This window comes from Nicotiana tabacum, chromosome 5 (assembly GCF_000715075.1).
Source record: "Nicotiana tabacum cultivar K326 chromosome 5, ASM71507v2, whole genome shotgun sequence".
Taxonomy (NCBI): Eukaryota; Viridiplantae; Streptophyta; class Magnoliopsida; order Solanales; family Solanaceae; genus Nicotiana; species Nicotiana tabacum.
In genome coordinates this window covers 126,706,109-126,726,852 of record NC_134084.1, presented here as the reverse complement: position 1 = coordinate 126,726,852, position 20,744 = coordinate 126,706,109, and the positions used below count along the sequence as shown (strand labels likewise).

The following is a 20,744-nucleotide window of genomic DNA, read 5'->3' as shown; positions in this document are numbered from 1 at the left end:
TGAACTTTCATAAATCTGATTAATTTATGACTGTGTGTTGTCTTGTCAATCTGAAAAAGCTGTCCAACTGGCATAAAGTTGTTTTGTACCCGTTAGAACATTTAACACGCAAAGCATAGCACGGGTAAATACTACGTTATGTCTATATATAGCGCGGTTAAATACTACGCTATGTGTGTGTGTTGTCTTGTCAATCTAACATAAAGCTGGTTCGTACCCATCAAAACATTTAACACGCAAGGCATAGCGTGGTTAAATATTATGTTATGTCTATATATAGCGCGGTTAAATACTACGTTATGTGTGTTGTCTTGTCTATAAATGACGAGCTCATTCTACATATTTTCTTCGCTCAAAAATAACTAATAGCAAATTTTACTTGAAAAGCAAGTTTTTTTAACAGAAAAATGTCTCAGTCTATTTATGTCCCAAGGTGAAGTGCGGAAAAAAATGACAGATTCAAAGTTGTTGGGATAATGGTGCAGCTGGACGCCGCTTTTGGGAATGTTTGAACAAGTTTTATAAGGTTCCCGGTGAACCTATTTGCGATTTTGAGGTATGGATTGATGAACCTTGTCATCAGGAATACTACAAAGGGTTGTTGAACGATCTTAATGATTTGTGTTTAAAACAGTGGGAACGTGAAAAACAACTTAAAAAAGAGGTTGTGGAGTTGAAAGCGAAACTTAAAGAGGTAGAAGAAAAAAATAAGCTGTTAGAACAATTTAAGTGGTTGGAGCAGAGAATAATGGGCGGCAGTGACTAAATGTATGTGTTTAGTATATCAATTTATCTTTATGTGTATTGTCGTGCATTTTTATTAAGCTAAAGTAGTTGTAATGAACTTTATTTTCTGTCATTGTAATGGAATTTTACTTCTTTACGACTTGTGTTTGTGTTGTAGTACGAAACTAGCTAATTAACGGAGAAATAAAAAAGTAATGCACATATTATATAAAAGTTGTTGTTAATGTATATACAAAAAGATTATTTACATATAATACAAAAAAAAAGAATAAAATCAATATGTCCCCCATCCAGTATGCTTCAATGCAGCCGATGGCCTGAGGTGCATCGCATCCTGCCTCGGTACGCTATCGGGATCGTCATCATCAAGTCGCCTCCTTATAGCCGGATGCGCCGCTGCATGATCATCAGTGGTGCTGACAGGATCAGAAGAAGGGTCCGTCAGTCTAGTAGAAACCTACATAAGAATAAAAAGCTCAGAATAACAAAGTATATAATAAGTCACAATAATTTGAATTGTCGTATCACTATCTCGTCGGGCTCCTGAATGTAATCATCTATCACAGTCATGTCAACATCGCGTTCAGCCTTAAGAAAGAAATTAACAAAGTTATGGAAAATAAAGACAAATTCTAATTCAATACTATGAAAACCATACCTACGAACGTGATGATGAACCATAACTCAGTCGGCGCCTACTATGTAAATCTCGGGTCGGGCGTTCCTCGTCGGACACCACCACCTCGTGCCATACCATGGCCTCGCTCATACTGCTCTGGCTCCATATAATCAGGCATGTGTGCCTAACGCTAATCCTCCCGGGCTCGTTGCAGTGTCTGGGCAGCCAACTCTACAAATCGATGGTTATAATCATGCAAGGCGTCCGCAGGATCGCCGACATAATCCTGCATCTGCAGTCCCATCTGATAGACTGTGTGTAGTCCAATAGCCTGCACAACGTATAAAATATAAACTACATATATTGCACTAAAATACAGTTATATAATGAATAATAATAGAAAACATACCAGGGCCTCGTGTCGCCCGGCGTATGGAACGTACCGACCGCCAGCCTGATGAATAGGGTTCCCGATAAAAATTCGGGTGATGTGCCGGTACCAGGACATATACCTCTGAAGATCAACCTCCTAGATATGTGTAGGGGGTGGAATCATCTGATCTAGATGGTCCCAAATATGGATCTACACTGCTAACCATGCCATAAATGCATCGTCTGCCCTACAACGATCATCCCTCTAATAATGTGTAGGCTCCCATATGGTCCCCCTCGGTATATATTGTGAGCGGCCAAACTGCCGAAGTACCCGCTCCGAGGCATGATGCTCCACAATATCGATGCATATGAGTGGGGCAGAAGTGCTCCAAATCGATCGGCCGGCCGAGCAATAAGGTGGCAGGGAAGCTATCAAATCGTCGATATATGGCGTCCAGATGAACTATCAAATAAGAACATGAAACATGAGTATGCACAACACTAAGTTAATCTACACCAGGTAAGTTTAGGTACATATTTACCTGTGCGCCCTCCAGCAGATCCAACACATCCCTGTAGAGGGGGAGATTATGATGAGCATCATACTCTCGTGAAAGTGTACGGCGGAGAACCCACCTCCTGGCTAGAGGGAGAAACGGAGGTGCTGCAGTAGGAGGTAATTGTGGTCGCGGTGGCTGAAACTACAAGAACCGCTCCCAGGTCCAAACCTAACATACAAAGTTAACGTAATGTTTAAGATAAAGTCTAACTAGGTAGAGTTGGAACTAATGAACACTTTATTTGAATATGTTGTCACCTGTAGAAGCGGCATAAAACCACAAACATCTCTCTGAGTGCCCATGCTCGCCCGGCATATCTGCCTATACATGTAGCCGAGTACAGCAGCACCCCAGCTGTAATAGGGTAACTCATCTAGCAGCTGAAGATGATGCAAAAATCTCAGGCTGACTAGGTTCCCCGAAGTGTCGGGAACAAGACCCCTCCAAATAGAAGAAGCAACAACAACCTCGTATACTAGGTGATATGTACCTCCTCTGTATCGTCGGTGATATCGAGGTGGAGTACTCCAGGTGCTGTCTAATAGGGGTCAAAGTCAACCGACTAGCACCCGACGATGCAGTCTCGTCCTGTGGCCTGAAACCCGTGAGCTGCTGCAGTATGTCCAAATAAGCATCACGCGACATAAATCTCATAGCAATAGGCAGTGAAACGGGCATGCCATCAATGGGCAGGCCATATAAAACCTCAATGTCCTGCATCGTGATGGTAGCCTCGCCAATGGGCAGGTGAAAAGTGTGTGTCTCCGGTCGCCACCGCTCAATCAACGTCGTGATCAAAGCCCAGTGAACCTGTATCCGCCCGATCTCAATAATCCTATAGAATCTCGTGTCCTGGAGGCGATGGACTATACGCTCGTGGAGAACTCTGTGCCTCAGAAAATCCCACAGGTCGTCCACTCTCCTAGCGCGGAGAGTCTGGGAAAGTAACTCTCCCTCCCATATATAGGCGCACCTGTGATCGCCCTGAAGCACTAATAGCTCACGAGAGTAAGGGTCGGGATGTATAGGCGCGTCCATGTCATCAACTATAAATTAAACAACATTAATTGTATGTTTATTATTTAATTGTACAAAGTATATATAACAATTGGGTTCCAGGCTCGATATTTGAGGCCCAGTAGCACCAACTTATCATGATTATTTATGTGTGCCAAATTCAATTTTTTGATAATTTTGTGTGTATTTGTTTTATAATTTTGAGTATTTAATTGTACAAATTATATATAACAATTGGGTTCCAGGATCGATATTTGAGGCCCAGTAACACCAACTTATCATGATTATTATGTGTGTCAAATTCATTTTTTTGATAATTTTGTGTGTGTTTGTTTTATAATTTTGAGTATTTAATTATGCAAAGTATATATAATAATTGGGTTCCAGACTCGATATTTGAGTCCCAGTAGCACCAACTTATCATGATTATTTATGTGTGTCAAATTTAATTTTTTGATAATTTTGTGTGTGTTTGTTTTATAATTTTGAGTATTTAATTATGCAAAGTATATATATAACAATCGGGTTCCAGGCTCGATATTTGAGGCCCAGTAGCACCAACTTATCATGATTATTTATGTGTGTCAAATTCAATTTTTTGATAATTTTGTGTTTGTTTTATAATTTTGAGTATTTAATTATGCAAAGTATATATAACAATTGGGTTTCAGACTCGATATTTGAGGCCCAGTAGCACCAACTTATCATGATTATTTATGTGTGTCAAATTCAATTTTTTGATAATTTTGTGTGTGTTTGTTTTATAATTTTGAGTATTTAATTATGCAAAGTATATATAACAATTGGGTTGTAAGCTCGATATTTGAGACCCAAATAGCGCCAAACTATCATGAATATTTATGTGTGTCAAATTCACTTTTTTGATAATTTTGTGTGTATTTGTTTTATAATTTTGAGTATTTAACTGTACAAATTATATATAACAATTGAGTTCCAGGCTCGATATTTGAGGCCCAGTAGCACCAACTTATCATGATTATTTATGTGTGTCAAATTTAATTTTTTTGATAATTTGTGTGTGTTTGTTTTATAATTTTGAGTATTTAATTGTACAAAGTATATATAACAATCTACCATTATAAGAAATACTTAAACTACAAGGATTCTACGCTAAAATACTATACAGTTTAATACGCTAACATACTAGTTTCACAAATAAAATACAGAACGACATGGAAACACTAATATCTAAATTCGAATATTAACATAAAAAAGTTAAATCTCAATTTTACATTTTTTTTAGAACACTAATATCTAAGTTCGGATAAATATAACATACTAGTTTCGCAAATAAAACACAAAACGACATGAAAACACATTCAATAGCCAGTGATATACATTATTATACAAGTTTGGACATATAATAAATCGAAATACCTCGATGTAGTGAGTATTTTGTGTGAAAATTTGAAGACGAAGGAGTTAAACCACAACAATACAATGCTCTAATACGATGTGGGACCTATGTTCTTAACCTTTTGTGTGACGGGAGGGGCCCACAATTTTTTTTAAATAACGGGTAGGGAAGGACCAGAAAGGGTTTTAAAAAAAATGGGGGAAAGCATGGTCGGGGAAGAAGACGAAGGGCAGTATTTAAATTGGGGTATAGCGTATGAAAAGAAAACGCTATATATAGTGTACAATAACAAGACGCTATATGTGGCAGTCAAATCGTCAGACCATATTGCGTATTAATAAAAGACGTTATACCTTAACGGCAGATGTAACCGTTAATGTATAGCGTCTTGTTTTTGCACGTTATATATAGAAATGTATTTTTTTTAAACACCTGGTAAGGTAATTTGAGTCCAAAAAAAAATATTTATTCCGGACTCTTGTTTTTAAGCTAAAATGACAAAAACAAGCCAAAAGCCAAAAGTTAGACTTCTGAACTTATGACTTAAAAGCTATTTTGACTTAAAAGTCAATTAAAATAAGCTCATCCAAACGGGCTCTAAAATTGGCCCGTCAAAAGTAAGAAATTTTATAATTTTTTAAACGAATTGATATGAATTTTTGAATCTGTAATGTGTTACCAGTGATTGATAGGGTGTTTTGGACATGATGCGCAAGCGTATTTTAAACGAATAGATATCTTTATTTTAAAAAATGATATTTATTGTTTATATGATTATGTATGGTTTCAATTCTTAAGACCGGCTGCAACTAGGGCTGGACATAATTTGGTAAATATTAAATTACCGTACCGAAATCGAAAAATTTAATATTTGGTATTCGGTATGGCATTTGGTTTAAGTTTTAAAAAAATTTAGTATTTGGTATTTTAAAATGAGATATCGAAATACCGATGCCGTACCAAAATATATATTATATTACACAATACACATATTATTAATTATAATATAGATATAAGAAATCTAAAATTTTACTTTCCTTTATTCTCCAAGTTAATCAATTAACTCTAAGCAAGTAACAAGATATTTCTATTGATCAAATTTATTCCTGTATGTACAGTTTCTCTCTCTGGGTTGATATTTGCTGGTTTCGGACAAAACTTTTGTCAACAAACATTTTTAGTTTTGTACTTTTGAGTACTCTATGCACTAGTTAATATTCATACCGAATAAACCGAAATCTATACCGAATTTAATTAGGTACGGTATTGGTATAGCATTTTAAGAAACAGAATACCAAAATACTTAACCGAAATGTCTAAAAATTGTACCATACCGACCGACGAACACGCCTAGCTGCAGCCTTCAAAGCTCGAGGACAATGAATCCATCCCTATTTTCTCCTTACCATTTTGCTTGTGAGTCTTCAAAATTATTTATTGTTTCATAATTTTGTAGCTAGGCCGCTCTTGTTGTATGTTGTCGGTAAGTATATCTTTTATGGTGTTGTTGTCGTGTCATCCGATATAACATATTTCCTATATAAGAGACAAATAATGCATTTTGTAATTAATTCATGATTAAATATGTATATTGAATTATTGTAAGGGCCAAAATGAGAAGTGACCAATAACTAAGGAAAAAGTGCAATTTTGATATTAATGAAGGAAGGATTGGCTCAGGTTTTCTTGTTTGGACAAAGTGCAACAATACAAGGTGATAAAATTACTAAAAGTAACTCCGGTTCTAAGAGGTTTTTCGAGAATATTTTCGTTTCATTTAGGAAGCATATAGACATGGATATTATTCCTTATGTGGTTATTGCGAGTTGTGAATCAATAAAAAATGAATTTCGAGTTTACTTGTTGTTAGAGGCACAGAGGTCGAAGATAAAATCAATAGAGAATAATAAGTCGCGTATACTTTTGGTGAATAAGAATAATGTGAAGGAGATATTGCACGATAAGATTGTGATGAGTATGATGAAGGATACAGAGTGCAATGGACACAAAGGTGTTGGATGAATTCATGAATTTGGTTTCGACGAATTCTAAAAGGGCATGTTATGGTACTAAAGATGTGGAATATGCACATGAGTTGATGGCAGTTGAGACCCTTTTAATTACTAAGGAAATCTTGAAAAATGAGGACAATAAGGTGAGACAAAAGTACTTAGTGATGGAAAAATCAATTAAGAAAGCTGGTGGGACAGTAGTCCAATTTAATCAAGATGTAGGACAAAGACTTGCTGAGTTGACAGGAATTGCTGCAATTTTGAGGTTTCCTTTACCTGATGTAGATGAACTGATTTTGTAATGTACTCTAGTTGTTTTGAATAAATTTTGCAGGGGTTTATATTTCTTTTTGACTCATGTTTAATTACATTGTAAGTTTTATATTAGCGATGCTTTTAGGCGTGTGTTTCATAGAATATTTATTGGTTTGATGAATGATGGTTTCCTCATGAATTGCAGAAAGCCAAATTTCACGTAGTTCTTAATTTGTGAATCTGCAAAACTAAGAACGAAATTGAATATAAATTCAGATTAATCTTACCAATAACCAGTGTGCTGAACTGAATCGATAATGCATATATCAGAGTTGTTCCGAAGCTTTATGATTAATTGATATGAAATAACAATCACTTTTATCTTTTACCTTTCTTTCTTTTTACCTTCTTTTTGAATTGCGACTAGTAAAAATTAAAATAGAAAAAAGAAGAGAAACTAGGTCAAAAGACAATGGTGGTAATTATCTGTGATAAACGTTTTTGACAATGGTTTTTGAAACGTTTTCGACAAAGCTTCAGTACTGACAGTTTTAGAAGCTATAATATAAAGCATGAACATTGAACACTATCATTTGGTAACTATCACAGGCACATGACTTATTTTCAAGAATTAGTGTTTCAATTTCAACTTTCAATACTTTGGTCAAATTATCTGGAAGTAGTTTTCAGAAAATAGCAAATATGCATAGGGCGCATCCCTTGAACAAGGCTAAAAAGGCAGCTAAAACACAGCAGACAATGACTCTCTTGACATACTCTGCCTCTACAATTGGACATGAGTTTACGCATAGCACAGAAATTGAGACATGATGAGCAAAAGGCTTGAAGCCCGGTGGAAAATGTTCGGATAAAACCAGAGTTCAATAAAGAACACAATATCAGTGCATGATAGTCGACAAAGTTTGAGTCTATGCAAAAGCATCTAACAAAATGCAAAGTCCTTCGGCTCCATCATGCCCATACAAGAAAGAGTTTCTATGTCAACTCATGTGCTTGTCATAACAAAATGTTACTGCTAACAACCTAGTTATGTGTAAAGATAGGTTTCTGTTACAAAATCTCTATACCTGATAAATAACAGATAAACAGCCTACCCCTAACTTCCTATCTATGATGAAATAAGCAACAAGAAAATGTTAGGACTTAAATATTACAGGGCAGAAGATAGTGGAGTAGCATATGGACTTGAGTCACCGCCACTTCTCCTCTAACTCTTTCCTCTCAGACCAAATCCATGTTACAAAAATTGCTATAACCAAGGCAACTATCGTAATGAGGAGCAATGCATAACTGAAATCTTCAGTAAGAGAGTCATAGGTCCTTGAAGGAGCGAGCCGAGTGAAAAAGAGATCCACTCCATGAGCAAAGACAAGGGTGGTTGACTCCAGCTTTGCTGGTACAGTTATTATGTTTCTAAGGCCTTCCACTTTAAGGGCATGCGTGACATAAGCCTGCAGGAGTATCCATCAAAATCAATATGAAGAACCAACATTGATAGTAACGTCCGATGGAAACAAGGATCAAAAAGAACTTCTGAGATGCCTGAATTAGTACATGCAAATCAGCATGTATTTATTATGCAGTTAGGTATACAGAGAAGCTTGAAGGGCCAAAAAAGTTCTTCCAACCAGTATAGAAAGTAAGATGTAATACATCGAAAATTCTTTCCTACAAATGATATGAGATAGATCTTTCTAGGAATCTTTCTATCATCATTGGCACATAGACCATCAAAACTTGCTCGGATATCATCAAAGAAAAATCCATGTTCCATCACTGTGAAGGATGTAAATATCTTGATATTTCTTTTACTATAAAAAATGTAAAACGAATCTACGTAACATCACTGTGAATGAGTCTATTTACTAGCTTGAATTTTTTTTTTTCCGTTTGTTGATAAAGTAGCTTGAAATTTCTTTTGCTACAAAAGATATCAAATGCATGCATATACCACACAAACTAGCAAAGTCTGAATTATTCTAATGAAAGAGCGATTTAATACATTGACCAAGACTTCTGGAACGGTAGGAGTTTTCTTTCCTTTTTATGCTATAAACATTTGCAAGACTTCTTTCATTTCTAGCAATGTTTGCCAAGTCATATTAGCTGCAATACAAGGTGCTCCAGCGTTTATTTTTTAACTTTTTTTCCTTAGATACATTGCATTGTTATACCCTGTGAATTATTATTTATTTTACATAGGAATTCATAAATTTCATTATGATGTGGTGATGTCATAATGATTTAGACTAGTCAAACTGGCTGCATTAGTGAATCTGAGAAATGGTCGCTAGACTGTGTCTCATCTGACTTTAGATAAAGTTGTCAGCAAGAGGGATGTCCCAAAGAGACTCTAGTCATTCTCGAAGTGCAGCTAGAGTACTCAAAATCAGGTCCCTAATCTAGAAGAACATTCAATATCAATTGCTTGGGCTCAGTTTACACAAGAGGATAATCAGAAAGAATGCACTTCTATCTAGGACTACATGATGAATGGGAATGCCATCTTAACCGAACCATGAGATTGGAAAGCTGGATGATGGTTAGTGAAAGTTTGGCCTTCAGCCTTTGATACACTTGGTCAGGTAACACAGTGAAAATGATCGGATTACCCAGAATAAAACCAAGTGTATATATAGAGACCTAGAGATACAGATTCAACCAACTTATCACTTTAATTGAAGCAAATATGTTGCTTCTTACCAAGAGCATATACATATGACATCTTCTCCTTGCCTATCAAATATTGGCCTCAAAGATATGCAACTTTACTTTGCTCAAGAAAACTCCATCTTTGCCTTGCAAGAAGTTCAGAAAGAAAGTTCTCACCTGTGGCATAATTGGCAATGAGTCGGTAAGAGGTATAATCCCCTCCTCTTTTTCAGCTTGAGTAGGGTTCACTGTTCTTCGAGGATCTAGAAAACGCTTGTCAAGTGCCAAAACCTGAATTATATCAATAGATGAAGCATTAAATGTATATGTAGACAAGGAAACAAAAATCACGGGTCTCCCTGGAAAAGGCTAAGAAAAGCGTCTCCTTGAAATTGCATTTATAGCATAACAGAGATGCACAGCAATTGAGAAAGTTCAAACTTATCCAAATGAATAATAGTAGAGTTGTTATAGGAAGGCAAAAATATTTAGACAAACAATTAGTAAATCTAACCTGATCCCCAATTGTACCAATAAGCAGCTGCCTGGAAGTAATGCCTTTTGCTGTTGCAGTCACTGCCATTGTTTTCACAGAATGTGAGAAAAAGTACGATTGAGATTTAGTTATCACTTCAGGACGTGAGTAGGAAGAGAGAGCTGCTGTGAGATTGTGTTTTCCCAACACAAGCGTCAACACATCTTTGTTATCCTACAGATAGTTACAAATTTAGATATGGAAAAATGCACGACCAACGAGAACAAGAAAAATATATTTCAGAAGCAAAATGTACCGCTCGAGACTGATCATAGATCTCAATGACAGACATTTCGTATCTATGTGCTCGCAGGTTGAAGTAGTGGTAGACAACCCAATTCTCACTAAAGACCTTCAGAGACAAAGAAATGTGTCACAATGCTCAGTTGATTTGAAAGTAAAGATGGTGAAGATAGTATGCTAACTAATATCTTCACAAGTGCTGATAAATGGAGAGCAAGGCAAACTTACAGCATGGACAGGTCCCTGCGAGCCATGATGAGACATCCGGTGCAGTACACGGCCAGTTACCGTGTCAACAAGATAAACAAACAGCCAGGAATCTTCTGGAATTACTGAGCCAATCTCACCAGTAGATTTGGGTGTAACAGTGGCCACAAACAGAAGATTCTTAGATATATATTTGTAAGACACATCCTGGTCCGATGTTACCTTAGCTTGTGTATGAACCACCTGAAAGAATAACATCAGAGAGTGTATTACAATGTACAAATTCAGCATCAAGAGCTGGATAGGTTAAAGAAGGCCTGGTAAGAAACTAGAGCTACATAAACACGTGATCTTTTTTCTATTATTATTATATGGTTCAATAATACCTACACCTAACGAAGGACCACGATAACCACCTAAAAGTCGCAAAATAAAAACTACGGTGTCAGTATGCACTCAAGATAACTTCCACATTTGTTGTTGCATAGATCTTTTAATAATTACATTTGGCTGTACTAGTAGCTGTCAAAAACTTAACTCCTTTACGTCATTTTTCATGTAAATGGGTGATGAATGGATTCTATTGACCGAGATTTAGACGAGTCAACAGAAAGTGAACTGAAAGTTTAGGCTCCCAAGTTTCCTTGGGAACCAAGCTTATCATCATTGATCATACTATGAAAAGAATTCTTCATCTCCAAGTTAACACATTGGTGCTCAAAAACTATTAAGTATAAGAATTAAGACCCTTCACAATTGCCTGGATTCAACTTCCTCTTCCTCTCTGTCCCCAGAACTGGACTAGATTTCTCAAAGTTAGCAGTTCGTCCTGGCAAGATTAATGAGCCTGAAAATCCTTCATCCCATCCCTTTCTATATCAAAAACTATTATACCATCATCCTCACATTTTTTTACCTTTCAAGCTTCTAATTTCATACCAAAGAATCCCTGATAGTTTCCCTGCATCTCATCCCTTAAGCAGCCCATCTTCTGATGCTTTATTAGTACTGAAGTTACAAAATCCTCTTCCAACGCAGCAGATAATTGAAGTAAAATCAGATGCAATAGGACCAATAAACACATATGTTATCATCACACCCGTAACTGAAAGAGAGAGGTTGTAGCCAACCGCTAGCATACGCAGATGGTCAGCCAAGGGCCACTAACCAATCAATGTCATGAGGCACAGATAGCTAAAAGGATAATACAAAGTAAATTGCAAATATTCATATCAATGAATCAACTCTGTCTCAATCCCAAACTTGTTGGGAAATCACATATAAAATTAGAAATACGTTTTAAAGCAACCAAATCATTACACGATAACTTAGCTAGTAAATCCAATCTGAAAGATGAAGGGGCATATATTTCACGAAAGGAAAAAAGAGGAAACAGGAAACAGTGTCATGGGATACATCAATGTCTCCCGTCAGACCTAGTTAAACATTAGAAACATAAAGCAACTTTCGGAACAGTCTCCAATCATAGTAGCCATCAGCAGCAAATATTTTCAATTGATATTAAAAGAATAAAGAAAAACGCAAAAGAATACCTCATTTAGTTTTCTTGTTGAGGTTGCGATGATCCTTTCTGAATCCGAGGGGAATACAACAGACCAAAGGTCACTGGATTCAAAACAGTAGTCATCACCTATCTCAGATACGCAATTCTTCTTCACCGCATGTCCCCTTAAGACATTATTATTTACTTCAACTGAGTACCAATATATGTTTCCCAACTCCTCCTGAAAAATGCTAATTGCCTCGGGAGTTCTGGGAAACAGGTGGCCATACCCCTCAGCATCTATTAGCAGGTGCAGGCGCTGCTCGATGGAATCCGTAAATGGCAGTGGAATAACTTGTGCAATAGAATGAAGAGTTGCTAGGTAATTAAGCTCCTCGCCTTTGTAAACATCAATAAAAGAGAGAATTCCAGATGCATCTGAATTAAGTCCACAAGTACCAACCACAAGGACTGATGGGTTCTCATCTAATGCATGATGATGCGGCACCTGCCACTGATGTATCTTGAGCCCCCTGGGATTTTCACATGTCACTGATTTACGAAAAGCATTCAGTAAGAGAGACCAAACAATTCGCCCGTCTCCTGTGTGAATAGCAGAAAGTTTTCCTGCTCGCGTAAGTACAATGAGTAGTTTCCTAAACCCATTGTGGTCTCGAGTCATCTTGCTTTTCTCAGCACTTTGTAACCTCAGTCTCTGAATCACTGCTATATCATCAGGGGTGGCAAGCATTAGGGTCCCTTTAAGTTTCAGCAGATGTCCCTTCCAACAAAAGAACGAGATAGAAGAGACACAAAGTCAGGTATAACAAAATAGAAAATCGGTGTCAAAGATATCAGCAATTTAAACACACTGCAAGAGAGATCATAGACCATAAGTACCACTTGCATTGTTATGTTTCTATATCAAGGATAATAAGTATAAAAAAGATTCATTATACATCTTGCACAATCTTACGACCTTAAAATTAACAAATAGATGATATAAGATGTTATGACCAACTCATAAGGGAGTTAAACATAAGGCCCAAACCAAAGTCTTGGAAAATAAGGAAGCTAAAGTATCAAGGATCAACATAACATTTTTTTAATTGTTAGGGATCAACATACATTTTGTTAAAATAACAATGATATTTGTGTATTTATATGAAAAATTATGAATCAAAAGCTGTGATGCCTTCTATATATGCTTAATTTCGAAACAGTTCTAGCCTTCTAGGAGCTTTGTACCTTGAGCCATTCAAAGAGGCTATGCTCCACTTTTGCGACAGAGACCCCATCCTTCTCTACGGGCAATTCTGAGGTTGTTACATCTATAATAGATGCAAGCCCATCTTCTCTATTCCAAACAATCGCACCCTGTTGCATCAATAGCAGCGAATGGTCTTCCATGACAATCAAAGCCCTAAATCCATATGTTCGGTCTGTTCGGATATAGTTGTTGATGAAAACCTTGTGGACAAGTCCCCTATGTTGATCCACTTTGAAACTTTCTTCCAGTAAATGGCTCTTCCAATCATTACCAGTCTTTATTGTGAGATGAATATCCGTACCATCATGCTGAATCAGCCCAAAACCTCTTTGGCCTTCTGAAAAAGGCAAAGAATCACTTACAGCTTCAACATGAGGAATTGTATCCACCGCCTCCAATCTTCCTTCATTGGTTACTTTGATGAATGACAAAGATTTCCCAATTTTCACAGCAACCATTCCCTCAAGTTTAGAAGGCAATAGCACTGCCGAGCCTGAGATGTGCTGAACAAGATTGGCGATGTCCACCTGCTGAAATTTTATTTCTCCCTCGGTGAAGCTTATAGAGACTAAACTTGACCCAGAAGAGTCCAGCACCACTGCTTTGTCACTTGCGACCAGAGATATATCACCAGAAAATCCACCAGGAAATGACATACTGCTGTGCTTCAGCAGTTCACCATTCCTAACATTGATTATATATGCTTCAAACTGGGACAAATCACCAACTCCTATAGCATAAATTGTCTCACTTCCTTCTGGATGAATCAAATGTTGAATATCAATGCTGCAATTGGAGGAGCACATATATGATCAACATTTTTTAAGATTAAACAGGAAGACGGTCTATGAGTTGCAGTAAGTTGTCAAACCTTTTATGTGATAAATCCTTCTTCCAGAGAATGTCACCGTCAATGCTCGAAAGAGAATGCAGGCAACCATTGCCATACACAAGAATCACATTGTCCTTGTCAGCTTTCAAGTTCGTCTGGAAAAAGAAAACAAAAGATTTGTGCATCGTGTTCACTTCTGGCCTTAAGCTAACATGGAAATCACATTTCTTCAAGTATCTTACTTAAAGGTTCTAACACTTTAAATCGTGTCTAACTGCAGCAGTGCAAAGGGTACAATTTTCGATGCTCTACACATGCCAAGAATACTCGTAAGAGGAAAAAATAGAAAAATAAAATTCCGTACTTACTGGAGTCCATAACAATGCCCTGGAGGGCTTTGATCCACGAAGGAACGACTCCCACACCATCTGGCCATCAGGAAGGTTCCAAGCTCTTAAGATACTTCCCCCTGATGATAGGGTGATAACATCTGCAAAGAGATAAATGGCCTGGTAACTAGTAGATTTAATTTCGACAATAATTTTCTTTTAAAGTAATACCCAAAAAGATTATTTTGATAACACAATAGAGTGTTGCAACAATTAGCGTAGCCAACAGAATGTTTCATCATTACTACTTATTAAATTCCAACTTAAAAATAGACCCAAAGAAGCTCAGATCAGAATAATCGCGTGATGAAGACAAGAAACTTTCTAAAAGAGAAAACTAAGTTAATAGACACATAGTGAATGTTCAACCACAGTAGAATTTACACTTTCATTTATTAAAATGCTCGTGTCTATCATGTTCTTATTCTAAAAAGAAAACAGAGCAGAAGGTCCAAATTTCGACTTCCAATATTATCCATCTGACTTGTGCAGAAAGAAAGTGACAGAGTCCTAACTTTTAATCATTTTCTTCAAGCTATTCGCAAATACAATAAAATATATTAGAAAGTGTACTTCTTAATAAAGACTAATAACAAGAAATTATAGCTACTAGGTCTGGCATAAACAATCTGAAAATGTCCTTTCTTCAAGAGTATTTTCCAGGTTAAGGGACTCACTTGACCATAGGAAATAAAGTAATGGTAAGTTATTCAGTGAAAAAGTCTCACCAATCACTGGCACTCACATTAGGATTGAGATCTAAAATCAAGTTTACAATAACATCTCCTTTTAAGGAAGGTGATAAAGGAAGACTTCATCGTTAGATAGCTAAGTGTAAATACCTAAACCATAAATAGGTACATGTAGCGTAAGTGTTCCACATTGGGAATCAAGTTCTGACATCATATTATATGATTAATCATAGGCCTTCCTCTGCCATTCAAAAATTAAGCCCCATGATCAAAGTGTGTATATCTTGGTTATTCTAGAGTTCAGAAGGGATGTCAAGAAAGGATGTCACCTTCTACTCACCAAATGTTCATTATGCATTATGTCTGCTATTTTAACCTTTACTTCACACCTTTTTCTTCTTCTAACCATCTTGGTGTCTTTTTACGTGCACCACCTTTCGGACATTCTATTATTACCTCTCCTATATCTCCTCCCACAGAACCACCACTCTTAAACCAAATAATCATTGCCAGCCAACCACCTGAGGCCCAGAGGATTTGCGCCCAGCATCATATCTTTCTTCTCTGCCGACTTGTCCTGTCCATATTCCATGGTGGCAGTTTGAAAAGGTATTCGTTTTACTCGTAATGTTCGCCTATTTATACCTTTATGAGTTATCATTGTTTTTTATCATCCGATTACGCATTTGAATCATCTTTGCATTCTAGTTCTATTCCTAAGTTTAAAGTAAATCTCTTTCTCATTCAGTTTAATGACATGCTATAGTGAGGATACATCTACTCTACACTCAAGTGCGACTTGAGAACTTGTTCCGTGTTTATCCCAAGTAATCCACTGGTGGATATTGTTAGGTGTACACACTTAAGGTTAGTTCAAATGGTTAGATGATACCTTAAGGCATGAATTGACTGATTTCATAACTTGTCTTGTAACAAAAACACTTCCCACATGATACAAAAGGAGAGTTTATAAGTTACAAAACTTTCTATAGCTGCATGTTACATGTAACTCATGTAAGTGTGTGCTTGCTCGAGATACAAGAAAAAATGTTTATTCAGCAATTCATATACTATTAAAAATAAAAATCCCAATTACCAACCAATTCATAATAAGTGAAAAATAAAAAGAAAGAGAAAACGATGCAAAGCTATTACATTTTCCCATGGAGATGTCAATCGCATCAATGGTGTCATTGTCCCCCAAAACATGCCTCCAAACTGCACATAACAAGATATAAAACAAAGTCAAAATATCAAATTTCCTCCACAAGATGCCATTAAATAAACAAAGTACTAACGTAATAAATTTGCATCAAATTGAATATAATTAGCATTGAATTATGTGAACAGAACATAATCAACTCACAAATCTCGCCGTGGCGAAGATCCAGAGAAGCAATGACATTCTCTTCGGTAGATACTACAACTCGCTTCCTACCAGCCTTCTGGGTTTGAAAAACTGCATTTTTCACTTTTCCAATGTATTGTTGATGCCTGCATAAACAATTGTTCAACAATTAATCAATCTCAAATTAATTACTATTTCCCTTTATTCCAGCGATACTAAATAATTCGTATTTTACACAAATTAAGCTTCACTAGTTCAACTATCAATGTCGCCAACAAATTCAATCCATATTTATGCAAATTTAGAGTTAAATTTACCAGTCCATGAGGCCAACTTGATCTTCATAAAGAGCGACGGCATAATAAGACGAAGAGAATAAGATTAATAGGAGAAGAAAAGCTCTAATCGCCATAGCTAATGGCGACGAGTTGTTGAATTTTCACTCTTCGAGTGAGAAATAGATCTGACAAAGTTCATTAAGCAGTGTTCTACTGGAAGTGGGCGAAGAGTAGAGTGCGCAAAAGCCGGTTTAAACTTAAACCGGCTACGAAATTACTTTCTTTTGATTTTTTTATTGCGAAAGTATAAATTTCGTAATAGAGTAACTTTTTTTTTTTGTCATGGTCGTAATGACTTCTCTTTTTCTAGCAATAAAAAAATATTTTATTGTTTAATCGCGGTGAATGCCTAATTTTTGCACCACTTTCACATCTACTAATAATTGTTGTCTTAATTAGTTTCTCAAATCTTTGCTCTTTTTTTTCATATTTGTGTGCATTTTTGTTCGTATTTTTTATTTCATAAAATATCAAAAATATCTGTGGAGGACAAGTTACGGGAGTCGAGGCTAAGATGGTTTGGGCAAGTGGAGGGGAGAGACATAAATGCTCTGATCAAGAGGTGTGAGAGGTTGTCCATTACGGGTCTGAGAAAGGGTAGCGGCAGGCCTAAGAAGTATTAGGGAGAGGTTGTTAGGCAGGACATGTCATTGCTCCAGCTTATCGAGGATATGACCCACAATAGAAAGACGTGGAGGTCAAGGATTAGGGTTGAAGGTTGACAATTAGTAGTGTGTTACTCCTAGGCTTACCAGTAGTACTAGGACTATTTTTGTGTTATCTTATTCATGATTCTTTACTATTATATGTTGTGTCATTCGTGCATGTTACCTTAATGTATTGTTGCCTTATCTCCATTGTGCCTTGAGCCGATGGTCTATCGAAAATAACTTCCTATCTTTATAAGGTAGGGGTAAGGTCTGCGTACACACTACCCTCCCTAGACCCCATTTATGGGAATGGCAAAATACATAGGTTACCCCCTAAGCTATGGACCAAATCCATGTTACACACTTTTTACGGACGAAAATTACCTTACACACTCAACCTTTCTAGAGTGTCCCTAAGACACACCACTTTTTTCTTGACCAATTTTTCAAAACATGTGTAATATCACGCACCAGTCATAAAACGACACATGTCATTGACTTAAAACATGAAAAAGAAAAATAAATCCCACCCAATTTTTTTTTTTTTTAAAAAAATGGAACGAAACTCATCTCCTTCGGGCTTCATTGTGCCTTCAATTAGAGTTTTTCAGCTCATATCTCTTCATTCATCAACATTTCTCTTTCATCTTTCATCCATTAACATACACATATTCAAGAAAAAATTATAGATAGATGAAAAACATAACCTAGTTTTCATCGTCCCACCACCATTACTCACCTTCCACGGCCTTCTCGTTATCTCCATTGTCGTCGACCACCAAAGAACCCAGACCTCCACCTTACAATTCAAACAAAAGAAATAGAAACCCTAAACAACTGCTCCTACCTTCTGATGCATTTTTTTTTGTTGAAATTTTTTCAGATATAACAAGTGGGTTTTCTTCATGGCTGCCCCATTGAAAAGGAAAAAAAGAAGAGGAGATTCTTTTACATTGTTCTTCTAATCTCACTTGAAGATTTTATTACAAATTCTTCTACATTGTTAAAAATTTCTTCCTGAATCGATTTTTCCAGATATTTTTACTCGATCTATTTCAATTTTAACAGATTTCTTAATTGAAAGTGGATAAAATGGATAGTAAACATCTATATTATCTCCAATTTGAATCAAATTATTTTAGAAAAATACAAAAAGGAAGATATTGGAAAAGGACAAAAAGAGAATTCATTTAACTGTTGGATAAGTTTTATTAAATCTAGACTCTTTAAATAAAGCATCAGATGTATAGTTTTTACAGTTCAGACGCCTTATTTTGTTTGTAAAACACGCACCTGCCACTTTGACAAAGAGGTGTGTCTTAGGCACAATTTGAAAAGGTTGAGTGCGTAAAGTAATTTTCGTCCACAAAAAGTGTATAACAGGGATTTGGTTCATAGTTCAGGGGGTAACTTATGTATTTTGCCTTATGGGAATACACTAGGTTCGTTGTTGTTGTACTTTTTATTTGTGCATTTTAGTTTGCATATTTAAATTATATATGCCAAAAAAATCTTTATATTTGTGCATTTTAAGATTTAAATAGAGTAAAGTGTAACTAAAGGTTGATGGATTAGGCTAATAATATTTTTAATGAGAAAATCTCACTCTATGCCCATTAAGTCTAAACTATTTATCCTTTAATACGTAAGACCAAAGAATTTAATTTTCCTACCTATATGGCCTAAACTATTTACCCGCCTACCCAACCCCCTTTTCCTTTTAAATTTCTCGAAACAAGCAGAGTCTCACACCCTATACGTTCCTTTCCCCTTTCAAAAACACCCATAGCTTAGTCTTTTTAGTGGATGGTGAAAATTCAATATAAACCCATGCATTTACCCAAAAAGTTTTTAATATTTTTTGTATTTAAATTTTAAAAGATAAGTTTTCATATTATTTTACATGTATATCACTACAAAATCCTCTTTCTATATTAATATATATTTTTGTCTATTTATTTGTATTTCTGAATCCATGTGATATTGTGGTTATATATTAAACTTCCCAGATCTGAATTTTGTGTGTATTTGAATTTTCACCATTGTTGGGCTTGAAACTCTTGAATTTAAAATTTTTATTTTGAAGATTTCTTGTTTGATTCAAAGTTGGTATTTTTAAATATTGCTTATAGTACCTTCTGGAAGTTCATACTGAAATTTGATCTCATTTGAAGTTGATTTGAGGTGATTGAGATCGAATTTTTCCACTGAAAATCGAAGAAGAACACAGTTACTCAATAGTATACCTCTACGGTATACAATATACTATAGGACTATATAGCTATATTGCAACGGTATACTGTAATAATTGAAGAAGAACACAGTTACGCAACAGTATGCCGCTATAATATATAATATATTGTAGGAGCATATAGCTATACTACAACAGTATATTGTTATAGTATACAATACATTATAATGGTATACTGTAATAATATGCAATATACTGCAACAATATGTTGTAATAGTATACTTTGACTACTATTTGTTGAATCATCTAGGTGCTATTGTGTAAAGTTAGGGGTCGTTTGGTAGGAGGTATTAGAAAAAATAATGCAAGCATTAGTTGTGTGCATTACTAATACCTTGTTTGGTTCATTTTTCAACTTGTATATAACTAATGCTTGTATTAGTTATACATCATACTTGGTATTAACCTATGTATAAGTAATGCATAGAAAACCATGACAGTAATACCAAGGGTGTTAATGCATGCATTAGCATAGTTGAAGACAAAATTGTCCTTGAAGTTCCCTTAAAGCTAGATAATATGGAGGGCATTTTTGTAAAAAAATATTTTTCTTAAAATTATACAATGCATTAAAAAATTTAATACACCACACCAAACAGTAGATAAGAAATAACATCTGCATAACTAATGTTTGCATTACTAACCCATGCATTACTAATCCTTGCATTACTAATACACCTTATTTTGCACTATTCTTATACACCCTACCAAACGACTCCAAAGTCATGGTTATAGTAACATTATACTATTCTAGTATACAATATAATAAAATAGTATACGTGATAAATAAGTCATTTTCTAATTTTTCTAATTTTTTCAACTAGGTCTTTGCAAATGTTTTCTTAAATG

The 20,744-nt window shown here is 35.8% G+C and overlaps 1 protein-coding gene across 1 annotated transcript; it reads right to left on the bottom strand.

The window, feature by feature from the left end:
• Positions 1–7,824: 7,824 nt before the first annotated feature.
• Positions 7,825–17,218, bottom strand: LOC107798297 (uncharacterized). Its single transcript, XM_016621266.2, has 12 exons — positions 16,974–17,218; positions 16,675–16,802; positions 16,464–16,526; positions 14,596–14,717; positions 14,267–14,382; positions 13,374–14,181; positions 12,175–12,906; positions 10,643–10,864; positions 10,428–10,523; positions 10,151–10,345; positions 9,814–9,927; positions 7,825–8,435 (listed from the first exon to the last, which is right to left on the bottom strand). The coding sequence occupies exons 1-12, from the start codon at positions 17,066–17,068 to the stop codon at positions 8,175–8,177; spliced, it is 2,952 nt and encodes a 983-aa protein (XP_016476752.1). The 5' UTR covers positions 17,069–17,218; the 3' UTR covers positions 7,825–8,174.
• Positions 17,219–20,744: the final 3,526 nt, after the last annotated feature.